The sequence below is a fragment of the Coenobita brevimanus genome, chromosome 110, assembly GCF_032717465.1.
Source record: "Coenobita brevimanus isolate Jiangsu-jjx chromosome 110, ASM3271746v2, whole genome shotgun sequence".
Taxonomy (NCBI): domain Eukaryota; kingdom Metazoa; phylum Arthropoda; class Malacostraca; order Decapoda; family Coenobitidae; genus Coenobita; species Coenobita brevimanus.
Genome location: NC_137063.1, coordinates 5,154,382 through 5,168,312, shown reverse-complemented (window position 1 = coordinate 5,168,312; position 13,931 = coordinate 5,154,382). Strand labels below are relative to the sequence as shown.

At 41.2% G+C, this 13,931-nt stretch overlaps 1 protein-coding gene across 1 annotated transcript in view; it reads right to left on the bottom strand.

Annotated features, from left to right (window-relative positions):
* Positions 1 to 13,931, bottom strand: part of LOC145417418 (uncharacterized) — a 287,807-nt gene that overhangs the window by 231,922 nt on the left and 41,954 nt on the right. Inside the window, exon 3 of the mRNA XM_080286100.1 lies at positions 10,994 to 12,670. Within this exon, the coding sequence (XP_080142226.1) occupies positions 10,994 to 12,670 (1,677 nt within the window). The remainder of the gene's footprint in view (positions 1 to 10,993; positions 12,671 to 13,931) is intronic.

Below are 13,931 nucleotides of genomic sequence, written 5' to 3'. Positions count from 1 at the left end.
CTCCTAAGCTTCTCAACCACATCCACATACACCCCACAACGTTCCTTCACTTCTTCATTCATCAACCTGTCCCTCCATGTCACTCCACATGCTCCTCTCAAGTAACTCATTTTCACTGCTCTCACTCTTGACTTGTTCCCCTCTTGCAAGGTCCATGCCTAGTTTCCATACGTCAGGGTAGGGATCACAATACTATCATGCAGTGACTTCTTAACTTCCATACTCACTTCCCTATTTTCCATCACTGCTTTCAGTGAACCAACAATATAATCATGCCTAATGGATGCATTGCTGCAAGTGGGAGGAAAAAAGACCCAATATGGTACTCTTTTGACAGAATTCCCAAAGGCACAAACAGGGTTGGGGGGGGAATCTAAAAAATTTGATAAAAAAAAATCTGATTTAAATTAAAAAATCTATCTATCTATCTATAGCCCGACGCCCTAATCCCGCAAAGGGTGGCCGCAGACAAAACGCCTCCAAGTCACTCTGTCACCCACCATTTGACTCCCCTCCCCCCAACTCACCCCCCCCCTCCCTCATATACCTCTCAACTCCATCCCTCCACCTCATCCTCGGTCTACCCTTCCCTCTCCCTCCCTCCACCTCACCTACATACACCCTCTTAGTCAGTCTTTCATTCTCCATCCTCTCCACATGTCCAAACCACCTCAGTGTATTTCTCCTAATCTTTTCAACCACATCCACATCTACCCCACAACGTTCCTTCACTTCTTCATTCGTCAACCTGTCCCTCCATGTCACTCCACATGCTCCTCTCAAGTAACTCATTTCCACTGCTCTCACTCTTGACTTGTTCCCCTCTTGCAAGGTCCATGCCTCGTTTCCATACGTCAGGGTAGGGATCACAATACTATCATGCAGTGACTTCTTAACTTCTGTGATTTTTTCCAATCCTGATATTCATAGGCTCAAATGTACAGAAATAACAATGATTAGATGGATGTGTAGTGCATCTTTCAATGTGAGGTCTGGGGGGCTAGGTTTATGACTGAAGAGTTGAAAAGAATGATGAGACTGGAATGTATTGGTGTTGTGATGAGGGACAGATTGAGAAGGTTTAGGAATGTGGAGAAGATGGAGGATGACAATTGGGAATGGAAAGTAAGAAGTGTGAACATCAGTGGTAGGGTTGCGGGAGGAAGACCAAAAAAGACCTGGGAAAATATCACAAAGTGTGTCCTCAGGGATAAGAGGCTGAATAGAGAAGCTGCCAGAGACAGAGCAGCATGGAGAGCTAACATTAGGTGACCAAGGCCAATGCATGCAAGCACATTGGAGCCTTTGTAAATGTGATATGATACGACACATACTTGTTTTGGTAAAATCCTTCAGCTGCTTTCAATTACAGTACCAGCCTCTCCAGGCACAGCAAAACAACCAATTTATAGCAGCTTACAGGACATGTACCAACTCTTCCCCCCCCCCCACTTAAACACTCACATAACTGCTTGGTACATGTCCCATTAGTTCCCAGTCGACCCTTAAACCTATCCTCCTCTCCCATATGTTACCATCAGATCTGCATAAACCAATCACGCCAACCTTCACTAACTTAAACATAGCAAACATATAAGCATACGTCTTGCATTAACAACATTCATAACAACTCGTTCCTCCCTCTTCATCCATGAGCACTAGTGACTGACATCATACCCTACATGTCACACCTCGCCATTCCTCCAATTCACTCCGTTTCATCTCACCATCATAATCAAACCTTCCTCTGTAAAAGCAAATTCACCATGTTTAATCATTTACAAACTCCATTTCACTCCCTCTCAGTTTCATCTCGCACAATAACATAACATCACACCTTACTCCCTTAAAATATCTTCACCACCTCCAGTTTTTTACATACCTCCTCCACATCTCTAAGTGTTCCACATGGCCACACACAATCACCTAGTTTTATTGGACCATGGCCAAGTATGGGACCCAGATCTGGGGCTTCTATCACATTCTGTGGTTAGCTATATGAATTTCTGATCAACACTTCTCATTCTCTTTCATATGCAATCTTTCTTGCAACTACCTAAACAGCTTAACATTCCTAACTTTCAGATCACATACTGAAGATAATGGAGTGTCATGGAAGGTATGATAAGGGAAAGAGTAAATACTGATAATATGCAGTTTGGGTTTATACCAGGCAAAGGGACCACTGATGCAATATTCACTGTTCGACAGCTTCAGGAAAAATATAAAGGAAAGATGAGGGAGCTGAACAGGGATCTCGTGGTCACAGCGGTTTTCACTGTCTTGTGAAATGGAAACTTGCACTCCTGCTGTTATCACACACTTTTTGGCTGAGAGAGAGAGAGAGAGAGAAATTGTTTTTGTTCACCTGAGTAGGTTTCTAACAGCAATGATGTAGTGCCTAGTTTCTGATGACTTTAAGGGATTCAGAGATGAGTCCCTACTCAAGGTGTTATACCCAGGTGGTGGAGACCAAACTCTCCACTTCCTAACTGCAGAACCCCATACTTCAACCCCACCTGAAGTCCGTCTATATAAAAAAAATATATATATATAAATAATTTGGTTTTACGCCAGGTATCCTCGAAGCGCTAAGGCGTTGCCCGTGGGTAGAGGACTTTTGGACTGGAGCGTCTATAGTATGTATTTTTTCATTACTGTGCCCTTTTCATCACTTTCTATTAACCTTACCATGCCTATGTGTGTTTCTTTACTTACCACAACTGTACACAGTATTTAGTGGGTATAAACTGTCATAAATGGGAAAATTTGAGCTTACACTTGAGTGCCTGGTACCATTTAGGATAAATTCCCCAGGTTCTGTTTTCATTATCACGCAATTCCGTTACCACACTCCATGTTCAGTACCAATTATGTGCGTTAACCAAAGATCTTCATACTTTGCTTCTGTTGTTTTGGAGAAGGCCTTTGACACAGTTCCTAGGAAGCAAGTGAAGTGGGCAATGAGAGTTTGTGATCAAAGGGTGGATGGCTAGAGTGGTTATGAGAATGTATGTGAGTGCGTGCACCCACATAAAAGTGAACAGATATTTGAGTGATAAATTTTCTGTGAATGCTGGCATGCCACTTACAGTTTATCACAGCGACTGAAGCTCTCACGTGACTTCAGTAATGGACTCCCATGGGAGATGTTATAAGCTGATGACTTGGTCTTGATTTCAAGAGAATGAGAGAGGGGCTGAGGAATGATTTAGTAAGTGAAAGGATGGCATGAGGTACAAGAGCTTTGACAGCAAATGTAGATAATGCAAAAGTGATGATATCTAAGGCTGGTGGCAGTACTGTCAAATCAGAGGAAGTGTGACCTTATGTAGCTTCCTATAAAGATGTGGGAAATCCATCTTGTGCAGTGCATGTGATATGTGATGCACAACAAATGTAGAGGTATTTGAAGTAAGCTACAAAATAACACATATTTCATGTCTGGTGTGTCAGGGAGAGCATGTAGAGACTGAGATGCGTGAAAAGACTATTCTTGCTGGAAAAACTCCTGAGTGTGTGGAGTTTTACTATTTGGGAGATATGTGTTGTGGTTGGGGTGATGAGTGGCTGGAGGAAGTTCAGGGAGCTGTTGCCTCTGCTAACATTGAAAGGACTCTCCCTCCTTTCTAAGGGGTCACTGTATGCATCATGTGTTAGGAGTGTAAAGCTGTATGGTAGTGAGACCTGGGCAATAAAAGAAGAGGATATTCATAGACTCAAACACACAGAAATGCTAATGATTAGACAGATGTGTAGTGCATCCCTGAATGAGGCCAGGAGGGATTAGGACTGTGAATGAAGAGTTAAGAGGAGGGGTGGGACTTGAATGTATTACTATTATGATGAGGAGGGGTAGACTGAGATGGTTCACACATGCTGTGAGAATGGAAGATGACAACTGGGTGCAGAAGGTGAGGTGTGAACACTGAGGGTAGGGTTGCCAGAGGCAAATAAAAAAAAAAAAGACCTGGAACTGGGTCATAAAATATGATCTCATGAATAAGTGAACAAAGAGGCTGCCAGGGATCAAGCAGCACGGAAAGCCACCAACAGGGTACGAAGACCAATGCATGCAAGCATACTGGAGACTTTATCATCATCATCCGGACCTCCTTTCCCACCCTAGGACAGGGTGAGGAGAGGTTATGTCCAGACAGTCAAACTTTGCCCAATTAAATGGGCCATGCTTCCATTCACTCATCATTCAAGCCCTAGAAATCCTGGCCCCATCTGATAGGCCAGAAAATTTCACCACATTCTGTAGCTTCACACATACCTATCTGGTAAGAGTCAATCCAAACATCGTAATGTTAAAAAGGGGTGTCAAATCCCTGGTCATGCACTTCTCTACACAAAACTCATTCAGCCAGACTGGGTTAAGTGTCCCCCAGATTCCCCTATCTAAAATCACTAAATCAAGCCTGGGGACTTTATACATGAAACAAAATAAATTCCAAGCCAAAAGCTCCATGTACATAAACAGATTTTCTATATGAATTAGTTTCCAACTCCCTGATCAGGGCTCTTGTTTAGCAAGCCACAGCTCGCAAATGTGAGTATTTTTTCTCTTTGGCGAACAAATTTTACATGCAAGTCGCCTTTTGGCATGGAGAAAATACATCCACTTCAAAACCCAGTAAACTACAATATAAGTAAATCTCAAAGCACGTTCTGATGACTATATTAAGTCTTTCCTTGTCGCCATTGTGAATGTTTAAAACCTCATTATATGATTCTACTCATCCATCCATCCACCCATCATCCAATCTTACATTGCCCCATGAGAAGCGTAGGAGTCCGGGGCTAAGCAGTTGGTCCTGACATTTAAGATGAGAGTGACCAGCCTCACTCATCCCTGAGTGGCATTACATGCGCAATCAACCCCAACCACCGCTTGAATATAAACCTTCACCGGCTCAATCCGATTGGAGCGCAATAATTACTCACTAAACCAACAGGCGCCAAATTTGGTAAATATGGTTACCAAGCCAAAAGCTCCATGTACATAAACAGATTTTCTATATGAATTAGTTTCCAACTCCCTGATCAGGGCTCTTGTTTAGCAAGCCACAGCTCGCAAATGTGAGTATTTTTTCTCTTTGGCGAACAAATTTTACATGCGTGTGGATGGTGAAGTAAGTGAATTTTTCTCTGTGAAAGTTGGTTTGAAACAGGGATGTGTCATGTCTCCATGGTTGTTCAATCTGTACATGGATGGGGTAATAAAAGAGGTACAAGGTAGGGTAGTGGATGTTGGAGTGGCCCTGGTGAGAGAGGATAGTGTTTGGAAACTCCCTGTACTGTTGTTTGCAGATGATACTGTGTTGTTGAGTGAAGACGAAGGGGAGCTGCAAGGCTTGGTGGATGAGTTTGAGAGAGTGTGTAAGAAACGGAACCTAAAGGTGAATGTAGGGAAGAGTAAAGTGATGGTCTTTGAGAGAGGTGAAGTCAGTGAATGTACAGCGAGGTTGGATGGTGAGGAATTGGAAAATGTGAGTACGTTTAAGTATTTGGGTAGTGTGATGAGTAAGGATGGAGGTTTGGAGGGTGAAGTGCTTGAAAGGGTACAGCAGGGAAGAAAGGTTGCTGGTTCCTTAAAAGCAGTGATAAGAAACAGGGAAGTGAGCATGGAAGTAAAAAAGTTACTACATGACAGTATTGTGATACCAACTCTAACGTACGGAAGTGAAGCTTGGACATTGTTGGAAGGACACAAGTCAAGAGTGAGAGCAGTGGAAATGAGTTATTTAAGAGGAGCCTGTGGAGTCATGTGGAGAGACAAGTTGTGGTGTGGATGTGGATGTGATAGGAAGCGTTGTGAGGAACACACTGAGGTGGTTTGGCCATGTGGAGAGGATGGAGGGTGAAAGATTGACGAAGAGAGTGTATGTGAGTGAGGTGGAGGGTGGAAGAGGGAGGGGGAGACCGAGGATGAGATGGAGGGATGGGGTGGAGAGGTATATGAGAGAGGGGGGTGTGAGTTGGGAGCAGGGCAGTGAAATGGCGGGGGACAGGGCGACTTGGAGGCGATTTGTTTGTGGCCACCCCAAACGGGATTGAGGCGTCTGGCAAATAGATAGATAGATAGATAGATGGTTACCACCCAACGTAGTAAATGGTTTCCTGGTGTACAGGAAACCATCTGGCTTGTCGCTCAGTGTAAAGTCACCCACAGGCAGAAGGAAGAGGAAAGAATGAAGGAAAGAAAGACAGAAGAGGAAGTGTAAAGTTACCCATATGCAGAAGGACAAGGAAAGAATGAAATAATGGAAGACAGAAGAGGATGGAAGGAAAGAAGGATGGAGGAGAGGAAAGGGCAGACACCCGACAGCAGCACTACATCGAGTGAGTCACATTGTGTAAATAAATACATATATTTACTGCTCATAAAATATTTCGGATCGTAGTCAGTTTGGCTATTACAAATTTATTTGGCTCGTAAATCTGAAACCTTAGGAGCCAAATGGCTCGCAACTATCAGCAGTTAGCAAGAGCCCTGTTGATCTGAAATCCTCCACACCCTCTAGTTCCTATTCATATGCAGATACTTCCTTACCATCTTCAAATTTATTTATATGCTAATTACAGTAATCCCGCATATTTCGCGGTAGTTACGTTCTTGTAACCCCCGCGAAAATTTAAATTCGCGGATACTCTATTAACAATTGAATCTTGCACTTGTGTCCACCATGCTGCCCATCACACAGTCCATGTCCATACTGATTGCGAGACAATTCGCCGTCAGACAATTCCCCGTCAAAACATGGACGATTCCCCTTCAGAACAATTCGCACCCTGGACGATTCCCCGCCATTTTATAAATATACTAATCAATACTTTCATAAATATACTTATTATTAATCAATACTTTAATAACTATATTTCAGGGGGATCCGGGATCCAGCAAAGTCTATGTTCAGTAGCGTAGGTTCTGGATATTATTTATTAGTTGCACCTTTAGTCAATAATTAACTTGTTTCTTCCTCGCAGTAGTCACCTTTGAATTATATTCTTAGCGTCACCCATAGCTATCTTCATTAATGAAGGCGAATTATCTTGTGTTTGTTGTGACTGCGAATTGTCCCGAAACCTCCATACTCATCCCGAAAATACCTTCTTACAAGATTGAAAGCATATACTCCATTATGAAGGAAAAACGTAAACACCGTACTGTAATACACAATTATCTACACAATTATTCACAAAACAGTACAAAATGAAAAGATGCATTAACTGGTGATAGCAAACACTCGCACGGTCGCTTCTTAGCTTGTCCAGTAACACAATTTTCTCTGCTGTCATAACTTTTCTTGATCGTTTTGTCACTTTGGAGTTCTTACTAATTGTATTATTAGCCTTTGGTGAGGCTGCCTTACGTCCTGGGGCCATGTGGAAAGCAAGTGGGAGGCAAGAGGCTCGTATCATAGTGCAGTTACAAGAACACCAGACACGTCAGGCAGTCAGGCGTGGACTGAGGAATGTGGGGCAGAGAGCAGTGTTGCCATATCCAAACAACGAAATTATGCTAGGGCAGTGAAAAAATTATGCTAGATTGAGCAAATTTGTTCCAAGTAAAAAATGAATTATGCTAACTTGAAGCTGATAAAATTCTATACATATCCATGATACATATTAATTATGTACTGTTTACTATGAAAATATTAAAATGAACCTACATACAGTAAGAGGGTAAATATCGGTTTTCTGCCCATACTGCTTTTTCCCACGAAACTTACGTTTTTCTGATGGATTTTGATGTGATTCATTCGATTTTGAGCATTATTTCCGTCGGAAATAACCAGATTTTGAGATATGACCCCCCCCATCCCCCTGCAACAATGGGGGATCTTTGGGGAATTGGGGGTTATAGGGAGGGGGGGAAACACAGAAAATGGTCATTTCCGACTGAAATGAAGCTGAAAATCGAATGAATCATACCAAAATCCATCGGAAAAACCTAGGTTTCATGGGTAAAATACAAAGCTCAAACTTATCCTAACCAAACCTAACCGAACCAAACCGAACCTAATTCAACCTAACCTAATCCAACCCAACCAAGCCCAAACTGAAAGTAACCAACTATTCAAACCTTACATCTTCTTACCTTATTCCTCTCTCTCTCTCTCTCTCTCTCTCTCTCTCTCTGATTTGTAGCTTTTATAAAATTATTCCAAAAATATTCCATTCCATTCTAAATTATGCTAGAATGATGCTAAAACTTCTAATATGCTAAAAAATATTCCAGACTCGAAAATTTTATCAAAATTATGCTAAAAGAATAAAATTATACTAGATATGGTAACACTGGCAGAGGGGCCGTGGGAAAGGGACAGAGGGTGGCGTGAGTTTACCGCGCTACAATTGGAAGTTGCGGGAATTTCAAATTTTTTGTTTTCTGTATATTCAAGGATATTTTAGTTGAACTTATTAATGCTAAGAAAATCCGCGAGAGGGCAAAACCGTAGACAAAAAATCCGCAAAAAATGCGGGATTACTGTACTTCTGACTCCTATGAAATCTATTCTGCAAAGCTTCTCTCAGTTTACCTGACAAACCTCCACAGCATCCTCTCTTGCAACTCTTTTCACCAAAGTTCCAGAGTAGCCTTCTCTCTACAGGCAAACACATCTGTTTTCAGCCTTTTCTACAGTCTCCTTAAACTATATACATCTGTATACTGGTAGGAATACTTTGCCAATTCCACTATTACAATGGTCTATCAGCAGTTTTAGGAAAGGAATACATGGGGCATTGTATTGTAAAGTTGCCCCAAGAAGTGATGGCAGAGTTTCAGATTGCTTCAGTCACGGCACTGATATGGGTTCAATGAAAACTTGGTGAACATATGGTAAAACTGCTTTGCCTACTTTACATTATATAATATAAAATATATATCACACTAAGAATTACATAAAATGAATAAAATGAGGTAGTGATATATTAGAACACTCAGGTACCGGGTATGGGTCTCCCGATCTGAATGAATGTGTAATGCATTACTCCACGTATGGAGCGCAGCGTAACCCCCGTTCCTAATGTATTTGCTTCCCGGGATTTCAAATACAGAATGCTCTAGTTTCGAAGATCAGTTAAGGAAAACTTGTGACTGCAGCACATCACCTTATTTACAATTGCTGTGGTGATGATACAGCAACAATAAGGATACCGCAACCTGCGGTAGCAGCAAGACCAGTCTGTTTTTTATTCCTTGTCTTCTCCTCACTTACAGCGACTTTATTCCTAACTGATGCAAAATTATTTTAAGCTGTAAGAAGATATGACAGGTTTTACCCTTTTCCCATACACTAGGCAATGAAGAGGACGAAAGCAATGCAAAAGCACATACTTTTTGCTTTCTCTCTAGAATCCTTCTTTTAAAATAAACCTCTGTGTCCTGATTAACTGAAAATGCTGATCTGAAAGTGCTGAACTCAGTGGCTTGTTTATGAACATTTGCATTTTATTTCTCTTGTCAATTGTTTAGACACTGAGGATACTAGGCTATGGCACAAGTTTGTCAATATCCAAGGAGCTCCGACTCTTGTCAAATTTTCGAGGTTTTCCTTATTTTTCATTCACTAATAGTCCTCTGGCCTATATTAAAACTTCAGGAGAATTTTCTTAATGAAAAGCTGACCAAATGTAGTGTAATAACTGTATATCTCTGAGTAAAAGTTTGTTTCCTTCCGTGCATGTTGATCGAACCATTTAAAATAGCCTACTCAAGTACACCGCATTCCCGCTTTCTGTCGACGTCCATGAAGACAACAAAAACGGAAATAAATGACTTTAAATTACTGCTTAGTATTGTATGGGGAACTATTTCATAAATAATAATGACTGATATTAACTGATTATTAAAGCGCATTTCTCTTTAGTGTTACGCTACTAAAAAAATATTGTGTTAACATATCAGATATGAACTCAGCAAATTATTCCTAACTGTCCCTGAGCGATAGTTCTGAAATTTCAATTAGTTCCATTTAGGATTTCCTATTATCATAACTAACGAACTGATTCCTACAATTTTGAAATATAACAGTACTTTTGCATTTACTTATTGTTTTCTGTAACAATTTTACATAATAGGTTTCTCCTTGTAAAGATTTAAGGAAGAGTATGTACATTATCGCTGACCGAAAACTTCTGGATGCTCTGCCATCACTTCTTAGACCAACTGTACCATCCATCGTCCTATCCTACGCTGCCCTATGAGATGTGCAGGAGACCGGGGCTAGGCAAGTTGGTCCTGACATTTAAGATGAGAGTGACCATCCTCACTCATCCCTGAGTGGCATTACGCGAGCAATCAACCCCAATCACCCCTTGGATATAAACCTTCACCGGCTCAATCCAAATGGAGTGCTGTAATTCCCCACTAAACCACCAGGCACCCAAATATGGTTATGTGGTTACCACCCAGCATAGTAAATGGTCTCCTGGTGTACAGGAAACCATTCAGCTTGTCATTCAGTGTAGAGTCACCCACAGGCAGAAGGAAGAAAAAGGAATGAAGGAGAGAAAGACAGAAGAGGGAGTGTAAAGTAACCCGTAGGCAGAAGGTCGTGCAAAGAATGAAGTAAAGAATGACAGAAGAGGAAGGAAGGAGGATAGGAAAGGGCAGACACCTGAGAGCAGCACTACACTGAGTGAATGGATGGTGAGTGCTCCCACCTACCACAAATTATATGGTACAATTATATAAAAGGAAAACAATCATGTATCACTTACTCTTCTGAGTCACCCACAGGCAGAAGGAAGAAAAAGGAATGAAGGAGAGAAAGACAGAAGAGGGAGTGTAAAGTAACCCATAGGCAGAAGGTCATGCAAAGAATGAAGTAAAGAATGACAGAAGAGGAAGGAAGGAGGATAGGAAAGGGCAGACACCTGAGAGCAGCACTACACTGAGTGAGTGGATGGTGAGTGCTCCCACCTACCACAAATTATATGGTACAATTATATAAAAGGAAAACAATCATGTATCACTTACTCTTCTGACACTGTGGCATGATGGAGCATGGAAGGTTTACACAGCTGATGGATGAGATGGTTGCAAAGAGTGCCACTGATCATATCTCCCATGGTGCCCCCAGAAGCTATGTGGTACTGCCGGGAGTTCAGCACAGACACTGGGAGAGCTTGGTTACCCACAATGGCCATTTCCAAGAACTTGTAAACAAATATGCTCTGCAAATCATTTGGCTGGCAGTGTTTCTCCAGGGATGATAGTGTTAAAAACAGCTCCTTCACAGCTTCAACTGACTCTTTTTTGTTTGCATCAAAAGAGATTACAGCTGTGGTATGTACTAGTACAGACTGGAAGATGAACATGCCTAGGAGAAGCTGATTATTCTCAGCAGCATTTAAACTTTGGACACACTCACTGAAGCAACTGAGAAAGAGAGAGTGGTGTCGGGCATAAACTGTAGGACTACTGACTAGAGGCTTTTCCAGCCTTGATATTGTAAATTTGTAAGCCTGACCCTGACTCAATCTGGTGTCAATACAGAGAATCTGAGCCAGGATCTCTGCACACATAACATGGAGGCCACAAAATTTTCTACCTGGTGATGCTGCTGCCCCAGACATTTTGAGGTTTCTCTCTGCCAGCCCAGCTAAGGAGCCACCTGGTGAGGATCCATAACTGAAACAAAATCTCAGGAGTGGTGCCACAATTGTTTCAATACTTACAGCTGAAGTCTTGGATAAAACACATATTAAATGCCACCATGTAAGTAATTTTGCTTGAGCAATATCTTCAGTCTTGGTGTTGTTTGTTTTCAAGGGAGCTAGTAGCAATTTTAGTCTCTTGATATTTGTGAGAACATCAATGTCCAAAGAAAAGTTGTCAATTAATGTTTTCCAGCAGCTAAAGGCTTCCACCCTGATCTCGGATTTGGGGCTTTTAAATGCCTTTTCGAGAACCTCCAGGAGCCCATTTATCAATGTTGTGCCCGAATGGAGGTCTGTCCCTAGCAATAAAATTATCACTTTCCATATTTTCAGTATATCTGTTGCCTCATCATGCATCAACAGGTACATTTGCTTGGAATATTTTGACTTGAGATCAAGCATCACTGGCTGGATGATACTCTGCCTCAAATTATCATTCTGGGGATCATTTAGCACATTAACAGTATGGTTTATACTGAGTAAAGCAGCTATTCGCACTTTCCCAACAACATGAAACAACTTGGAAAACACCAAGATGAACCACTGACTTACATACTTGACCATTTCTTCAGTGACAACATTCAGCATTGAATAAATAACTTGTAATATTTCATGAAGCACAGCAGATGAGGAATTTTCAGACTCAAGCAGTGCAACTAAAATTTCCAAAAGCTCCTGGGCTTTCCTTTGGTAGACATCTTTCTTTAACCTGCTCTTTGAAATACTCCAAAGGATTCGGATTAATAGCCTCTTTTCTTTGGTTTCCTTTATGACCTTAATCAAAGTTGATAGTATATCAATTTCATCCTTGGGGTCAACAAGACTAAGGAAACTGTCATTAGCCAGGAGGGAGCCACACACCCCTGCTGCCTCATACCCAACATCCTCTGTCTTGCTGAACAGGTCGATTTTTATGTTATTTAGGGTTTTCTTCGTGTCATCTAGGGATGCATAGTTGCTCCAAAACACTTCCTCACTCGCCGATGTACATTTCCTGGAAGAAATAAACAATTTCAGAAAACAGGAAAATAAATCATACAGTAAAACACTGAAAGACGTGGCATATTTCTGGAAACTTAGGAGTAGCTGCAGTGCCCAGTACTATTTTCTATAAACATGACAGAAAAGATATTAAGCATTGTGGTCATTAATAATGAATATCCAACTTCTATACTGTACCTGTAATATACAGACAGACAGACATAGATATAGATATCTATTGGTCCTGCCATGTCAAGAATATCTTCGAAAGACACAAGGAAAATAGTTACCATATTTTGTCATATAATCTGCACCGATATATAATGCGCACCCATGATCTGGCAGATGATGTAAAGAAAAAAAAAATGACAGGATTAGAACAAAACCAGGGGGCTTAGGACCTACCTGGAGCCTGAGCTGATACCTTCTTCCCCAACAAGCATAGCCTAGTATATGCTAATCAAGGCTTGTCTACACCAATAGCTTAGGCTAGCATTATTTTTATTGCAGCCTATGATGAAAAATAAAACAATAAAATTCAGCCATGGTCCGAGGCTAAAGAAGCCTATAGGTTTATTTTTGGTTTGTCAGCGAACACTACTGTTTACAAGCTCAGACTGCATGGGCAGGGTGGGTGATTGAGTTCTTTTGTACATCACAGCAAATTATCATACTTTCTTACTTAAAAAGTAATTTTTACCACCAAAAAGGCACAAAATAATAGTAAGTCTTTTAGGACCATTCATGAGACGAGAATGAAAAGGTTGTAGGTCTGAGGTACCAAAACAGTACAAAGAAACAAGCAAGGTGTGGCCATTGTGTAATGTTTCTGATTGTACCGTAGCATAGGTTAAGCCTAACATTAGACCTAGCCTAATCAGTCACTTGCTAGGCCCATACTCAATTTTTTTCAGTAATACTATGTTCTGAGATATAATTATTATAAATATTCTATCTATTCTATTGCCGGATGCCATAATCCCATAAGGGGTGGCAATTTGACTTTGAGTTATTTGTTTTACGCGGAGGGGAACTAACCCTCCACCAACCCACTTGTTGACACATAAGGAGCACGTATGGTTTGGTTATATGGTTACCACCCAGCATTGTAAATGGTTTCTTGGCTTACAGGAAACCATTTGGATTGTCACTCAATGTAAAGCCATCTGAAAAGGAAAGAAAAGCAATAAGAAGAGACAGGAAAAATAGGAGAAATAGGAAGAGAGCAGGGCAGGCACAGAAAAAGAATGATAAAGACTAAGGAAGAAGTAGGC